The 7,956-nt window shown below is 34.7% G+C and overlaps 1 protein-coding gene across 2 annotated transcripts in view; it reads left to right on the top strand.

Annotated features, from left to right (window-relative positions):
* Nucleotides 1-7,956, top strand: part of UGGT2 (UDP-glucose glycoprotein glucosyltransferase 2) — a 146,323-nt gene that overhangs the window by 61,208 nt on the left and 77,159 nt on the right. For both annotated transcript variants that reach the window (XM_010831523.1, XM_010831522.1), the window contains exons 13-15: nucleotides 3,878-3,997; nucleotides 4,879-4,964; nucleotides 5,499-5,634. In XM_010831523.1, the coding sequence (XP_010829825.1) occupies nucleotides 3,878-3,997; nucleotides 4,879-4,964; nucleotides 5,499-5,634 (342 nt within the window). The remainder of the gene's footprint in view (nucleotides 1-3,877; nucleotides 3,998-4,878; nucleotides 4,965-5,498; nucleotides 5,635-7,956) is intronic.

Below are 7,956 nucleotides of genomic sequence, written 5' to 3' on the forward strand. Positions count from 1 at the left end.
TAACCATCTCATCCTCTGTCGTCCCCTTCTCCTCCTGCCCCCAATCCCTCTCAAAAGCATCAGAGTCTTTTCCAATGAGTCAGCTCTTCGCATGAGGTGGCCAAAGTACTGAAGTTTCAGCTTTAGCATCATTCCTCCAAAGAAATCCCAGGGCTGATCTCCTTCAGAATGGACTGGTTGGATCTCCTTGCAGTCCAAGGGACTCTCAAGGGTCTTCTCCATTACCACACTTCCAAAGCATCAATTCTTTGGCGCTCAGCCTTCTTCACAGTCCAACTCTCACATCCATACATGACCACAGGAAAAACCATCTTATTTAATAGGAAGTACGCCCCCCAAAAATTGCTGAATATCTTAATGTCAAAACAAAGTTATTCATGAATGAATGCAGTACTTTGCTTTAAATTGTTTTCCCCCCGAATCTGTCTCTCTCCTTAGTTTTTGTCTTTACAGACAAAGCTGAGTCTCTGAGTTAAGTCATTTCTGATTTCTATGTTTATACCCTCCCCCTCAAAATATGAGGGGTTGGCAGTTTATTTCCTAAAAGTCTGGTTGAGAATTGAGGAAGAACTTAAGGGTTATTAGTTTTCTTCCATCCCTGACTTATCATTTCAGGTTTCTCTATCTCAGACTTCAGGAGTCACAGTTTAGATTTTATCTACTTTAATTGCTGTGTGTTTGCAGCCTTTATATAGTAGCTCAGGTATGTGAAAAGTCAGTAAAAAGTATCATAGGATTATGTGTTTGGCTCCTCTGGATTGTAATTTCTTTTTAGTTCACGGTGCCAGACCACCCACAGTGATGGGGTCTGCGGTCATATTGTAGCAGAACTACCCTTACAACTATTTTTTGTATTTTAGTTAAGAGTGTAACTTGACAACCACACCCCACAGTCATAAAGGCAAATTTCCTTGTCCTCGTCCAATAATGATGCTGTTAATTAGTTGACTAGACATGTGGGTTTATTTCTGGACTTTGAGTTCAGTTCTGTTGATCTATATCTCCAGCACCAGACTGTTTTATTTTTTTTACTGTAGCTTTTTAGTGACTTTAAAAATTGTGAATTTTTAATTTTTAAAGTCCTACAACTTTATTCTTCATATTTAAGATTGTCTTGGCATTTTACACCTTTTTCCTTTCTTTTTGAATTATGGAATGAGCTTGTCCATTTCTGTTTAAAAAAAAAAAAAGACAAGCTGGAATTTTTATTGATATTTTGTTGAATCGATAAATTATTTAAGGAATATTGCCATTTAGACATATTACAGTTGCTATTTAGACATCTTCCAATCCGTGAATGTGAGGTGCCTTTCCATTTATTTAGCGTAATTTCTTTCAACAGTGTTTTGCAGCTTTCAGTGTAAGTTTCAGGGTTGTTAAATTATTTTTAAGTATTTTACACTTCCTGATGTTACTATAAATGGAATTGTTTCCTTATGTTTAATTTAGAATTTTTCATTGCCTTTTATTTTTTTGTTGTTGAAATACTGAATACTGTGGCACTTCCTAGAAGTCAGATTCTCACCCCTCCCTGGGATTTGTGATTATTGCTGTTTGCTGTTGTTTAATAGTGACTCATTTTATAGAGTCTGTATTCTTTTTCATGTGTGGCCACAGAAACCTCTGTTAGGTTAGCCTATTCATCTGCTAACTACTGGACCGAGATTTTACTTAAATACCTGGAACCAGAAAATCTCCCAATCTTTGCATCTGGACAGAGGTGCTTTGTGTGTGTCACACGTGGAGGGAGGGAGAGTAGCACACACTGAACATTCAACCAGGCGGTCTGCATCTCTGCATTCACCTTCAATTCTTGTTTGCATAGAGCTTGAAAGTCAACCAGAAGTGAGAATTTTGGGCCTTCTCTCGGTCTTTCCTGAGCATGTCCATGGCCTTGTACATTCCCAGGAATTCATCAGAACCTCTCAAAGCCCTATTTCCCATTTCCCAACCTTTCCTCACTAGGTTTGTAGTTACTTCAACGTGTATTCCAACGATTTTCTATTTCAGGAGTGTCTAAACATTTTCCAGTAAATGCTTTACATAAATTAGAGTAACAGCTTTCATACTAGGCAAATTATGAGTGAGGCAGGGTAAAGGCAAGACTCTTCAGAAGGTTTTCTAGGAAGTCACCAGACAGTTCAGACAAAAAGTTACAATTCTTTCAGAATAAAGCCCATTCTCCTGCTTCCAATATTGGTACTGGAATGTGAGCTGTCATTTTCAAGGCTACTGTTTAGGCTGGTAGCAGTAAATGGGATTGAGGTAAATTATTACAATACCACAAATCTCAGTGTTCTTACTGAGATTCAGCGTTTTTTCTTGAATAAACACTCTCAGGGTTGCTGTAAAATTTTGATTGGTTTTCATGGTTCTGAAAATGATCATTCCCACAGATTTTCTAGTTTTTCCATGTTTTTGTATAAGGATGAAGTTTTGGAATTTCTTACTTAGATGTTTTAGCTAATGTCACTCCCCCAAAAGAACTCAAAAGATGTGAACTATAAGTCTTTGCTTCCCTCAGAATGAGTATCAGCCTCTAACAGATTGACCTATCCTGTGATTCTTTGTTGACTTGTATAACTCCCTGGACGTTGAGGTTGTTTTACAGGTTCTAATCAATAAATGACAACATCTTCTTTTCAGTATCTTGGAAGCCTAGTAGATAGCCAGGGCCTGAGTTATGACCAGCAGAACAGATGGAGGTAGATCTTTGGACTGTCAGTGCCAGTTCTGCACACGACTTTGTGAGGCGCCCTTCTAGTTGCTGTTGCTGCTTCTGTGTGTATGCTCACCTGAGACTAGAGGCAGGGCAGTCAGTGTCTGGGGACCTAGTCAACGTGATTTCCCGTGTTGTCTCCGTAGTTCTCCAAAACGGATCCGGATATCACCTCAACTGCTTCACCCAGCACTCATGGCCGTAAATTGTGTCATATCTATAGTTTTCTAACTTTAGTATTTGTGATAAGAATCACGTAGGGCACTTGTTTTGAATGGGAATTATTTAGTAGGTCTGAAGTGGTGCCAAGGAATCTGCATTTTAAATAAACCCATTCAGCTGTTTTGATCCACATCAAAAGCTACTCAACCTCCAGTCGTGAATTCAAGTTCAGTGGGACTGGTGCATAAAGCATAATGCTGGTTTCTCACTTGAAATAAAAAAAATATAATTCATCACCAAGGGGATAAGATACTCACATCATATATCTTTTCCATATTGGAGAGCCAGATATGACTGTCATTTGCTGTTTGAATTATCTTCCTTCAGACTGCAGTTGTGAAAATGCCCCCGGGAACAAAATTGAGGTGGTGCTTGCCTCATGTTCCTCCTGCTTTCAAGGGTTGTAGCTCCTTAGTTCTTGATTGTTGATTGACCCATACCTCCAAGCCTCTAAACAATGGTTTTCTCTTCCTGTTGTCATTGTTTCAGGAGAGAGGGCCAGTTAAATATAAGCTATTCTACCTTGATTAGAACTGGATGTCCTAAGTGTCGGTTTTAAAAATTTAATTTTTCTAAGTCATTTTATTTTCCTTACGTCCAAACTTTTAAATTTTAGAGAGGTGAATGACCTCATTGCCTCCTATACCTTAAATGGTTTATGAAGACTATTTAATATAGTTTAATTTTTTAATGTGAAAAACAAACAAGTAAATAGTCAATTGTTTCAAAGGAAATGTAATGTAAAGGCTATGGGAATGTAAAATTGTTGCACATAATGTTTGTTCCTTATGGAATATTCATCTAGCTTCTTATACTTAATCAGAAATGTAGAAAATCTTAGGTATATTTCACTTGCTATTTGATAAAGTCAGATTTGGCTTTGAAAATGATTTAAGTATTAATATAGCTTTCACAGCTTTCTGGATTCTTTTCTAGTGGGTTAATAACTTAGAAACTGATGAGATGTATTTAACATGGCCTTCAAGTTACCAGGAACTTTTGAAACCAGTATTCCCTGGAAGTATACCTTTCATAAGGCGTAATTTTCATAATTTGGTGAGTTTTATATTTTGAAATTTTGTGTGCATCTTTTGTAAAGATATCACTGGTTTTTTTGGTACTACCTTGCTGTTGGTAATTAGGCATCTGAGTAATAAGAAAGTATTTGCCTAATGTAATAAGCTTGAGGTGGCATGGCTGACTAGGTTTCACAAGCTAGCAGGCCTTTTATTGTTTTATACCTGTTTATTGTTTTATTGTTTATACCTGCCTTTTATTGTTTTATCCCCATGTACTTTTATAATACCAATATTAAGTTGATGGGTTACTATTAAATTTTCTAAAAGGAATTTATGATCAAACTTTACTTCTATAAGAATTAATAAATTTCAGTACATTTAAGGGAAAAATAAATACTACTTTGTAATCTGTGCATATAAATGTTCATTATTACAGTGTTAGGTAACCTTACAGAAATTTAAACTGTGGAGAAAACATCTAGGGCTTTTACAGTTTTTCACATAGTAAGTGAATATCTTAGTTCCTACAGCAGATGTTAAGCCATTATTTTTTTGGTCAAAATTCAATTTGTTTCTTTTTTTAAAAATTTATCACAGAAAATCCAGTGAAAACTTAGAATAAGGTATTTCACTTCCAATAAAAAAAAAAACGAAAACATTTACTTTGAGCTGTGCTTCAAAAAGAAGATGAGTAATCTGATTAAATTTCATGTATTATTATATTTGAGTGGATAGCTTTTAGAAATTCATCATAAACTATGAAACTCCTATATACATTCTCAAAATTCTTTACTAGAAAGTTTTAAGAAATTTACCTTGAATTTCATACTTTTAGTTACAGAAATTATATTAAATTTCAATTTCATAAAAATTCTGAAGTGTTAAAATGGTGATTATAGACTGTCTACTTTTTTTTAGGTTCTGTTTATTGATCCTGCTCAAGAATATACCATGGATTTTATAAAAGTTGCTGAACTTTTCTATCATCATAAAATTCCTCTTAGGTAATTGTCAATTTATAACTGTCAATTGAAGGAAATCCAGTGATGTTCACGTTGTGTTACACAGGGTGTTAATGTGGAATTCAAAGTGATGTTATCTCAGTGCTGTATGTTGTGAAGAATCATACACCCTTATGATAGACTCTGTTAATCACACCTGCTTGCTAATCTTGTTTACTGTATTACCTTCCTGAGAGAATGATCTTGTCACTTTGGGTGCTTAAAGATAGATCCATTTCCTATGGTTGTGTTAAGAGTACACTTCTCGGCCCCCCCTTTTTTTTTCTGGAAAAAAAAGTAGCCACTTGATAATGTCACTACCAAAGAGTTTTACATTTTGGAAGACTCCTACAGAGATGAGAATTTTGGTGAATAGTCATTACAAATCAAACCTTTTCAAACAGTGATACTCTTCTTTACCCCATCTGTTAACTCATTCCCTCCATCTAGATGTTGAAGTCTAATAATGTTTAAAATAAGTGGTTTGTTATGGTTCAAGAGGGAGTTGTAACATTTCTTATTCATCTTCTTTCCTAGAATTGGTTTTGTGTTCATTGTTAATACAGATGATGAGGTTGATGGAAAAAATGATGTTGGAGTTGCCCTTTGGCGAGCTTTCAATTATATTGCAGAAGAGAATGGTGTATCACAAGCGTTTATGTTCATAGTACATGTGAGTTAATGCACTACATATAGTTTCTTCAGAATGTAGAGTGTTTTTGTGTTATCATTATTACTATTTGTTTTAACACTTTAGTTTATAAAAACTGTCATGATAGATTAGTGCACAAGATGAATGATTCTTGCAACTCTCAGCTTAAGTACACAATATTGTCCCCACTTTATAAACAAGGCAACTGAGGCTCGGCCAAAATCTGAATTTGTTTACGTTTACCCAACTGATAAAGGAACATAAATTCTATACATAAATTTAGAGGAAGCATATTGATAGAAAATAATTAGAGAATTCTTGAACTGGGTTTTGAATAAAATCATGAATGGAGAAGATTATTTCAAATTTAAATGTTCTAAGTGACAAAATTTATAAGACTTCGTAGAGATTTTCAAAGGAGGAAAACTTCATGGCAGCAAATTGGTATCAAAATGATAAACGATAAGATTGATACTGAATCTGACAAACTAAGACATTGGTAAGAATCTGATTAAGGAAGTAACATGAGGTAAGAAGATTATTTTATAATGGTGGCTCTCTTATGGCTCATAATGGAAATATAAATGCATTAAAGAACTGTATTGTTGGTGTTAAGAGAGTCAGATTATAGCTTTAAAAATCTATTGATTTTTATATTTATTGTTCTATGGCTTGTCAACCATTATTATAACTTCCTATCATATTGGAATGGACTTAAACAGCTGGTAGCTGGGCAGTTAATGATAATCTGGTACAAACAGATAGGATCTCACACCTTATGTAAAAAATAATATCAGGTAGTTTAAAAACTTAGTGTGAAAAACAAAGCATTAAGATGTTAGAAAGAAATTAGGACCCCAAAGGAGTTAAGGTTCCTCAATAATATTTTAAAAATTATGAGTCTGAAGGAGAATACTGATAGATTTAGCTACTTACAAATGAAAACCAGTGCATTGTTCATCAGATATCATAAAACAGATATCACAAAGTAGTGAAGGAAAAAGTTCCAAGGAAGAGAAATATTTGCAGTACATGATATGTATTAGATTTCCTGCAAATTGAAAAACCCAATGAAAAAAATACATAGAGATTTTTCAAAATATTAGAGGATACATTAATGTGAAGCCAAAATGTATTGAAATTATTAAAGTAAGTAAATGTTTATTACAATTAATGGTAACTGAGTATCTCGGAAATCATAAAAATGCAAATAAAGCTTACCCTGAGATATATCTTATCTCCGATAATCTGGCAGTAATTAAGAAAGCTGACAGTATCATACATTAATGAGAATGGATAACAATGGAAATTCCTTTACACTGTTACACTGCCTATAAGAATATGAATTGGTATAACCACTTTGAGAAACAATTGTAGTTCTTCAAAATTTGAGGTTAAATTTGCATATTCCCTACACACATGCATACACACATACTTTGAGACAAATCGTTGCTGTAGGAGACTATTAGCAGAATCATGCACAATAGCAACAAACTGGAAACTACATATATATGGTATATTGGTATACTATATATATATATATAATCCATATTAATCAGTAAAATTTAATCATTTCACATGATGGATCATGATATGCTAAAATTATGGATGTATTAGAGGCATAATGAAAGTATAGAAGGCCAACATATTACCATGTACTATTTAAAGCTCAAAAAGCAAACAAAACTAAATATCATAGTGCCTGGAAATATATTCAGATAAAACTCTAGAACTTAAAAGGTAAGGAAATGGTAAACATAAACAAGATGATGCTTGCTTCTGAGGGAATAGAGGGAGATGACATTGGGAGGAAAATTGTGCTTCACCAATAGATTGCCAGGAGAAGTATCAATAACCTCACATATGCAGTTGACACCACCCTTATGGCAGAAAGTGAAGAAGAACTAAAAAGCCTCTTGATGAAAGTGAAAGAGGAGAGTGAAAAAGTTGGCTTAAAGCTCAACATTCAGAAAACGAAGATCATGGCATCTGGTCCCATCACTTCATGGGAAATAGATGGAGAAACAGTAGAAACAGTGGCTGACTTTATTTTTTTGGGCTCCAAAAATCACTGCAGATGGTGATTGCAGCCATGAAATTAAAAGGTGCTTACTCCCTGGAAGAAAAGTTATGGCCAACCTAAACAACATATTAAAAAGCAGAGACATTCCTTTGCCATAAAGGTCTGTTTAGTCAAGGCTATGGTTTTTCTAGTAGTCGTGTATGGATGTGAGAGTTGGACTGTGAAGAAAGCTGAGCACTGAAGAATTGATGCTTTTGAACTGTGGTGTTGGAGAAGACTCTTGAGAGTCCCTTGGACTGCAAGGAGATCCAACCAGTCCA

Source organism: Bison bison, unplaced genomic scaffold (genome assembly GCF_000754665.1).
Source record: "Bison bison bison isolate TAMUID 2011002044 unplaced genomic scaffold, Bison_UMD1.0 scf7180017864527, whole genome shotgun sequence".
NCBI lineage: Eukaryota > Metazoa > Chordata > Mammalia > Artiodactyla > Bovidae > Bison > Bison bison.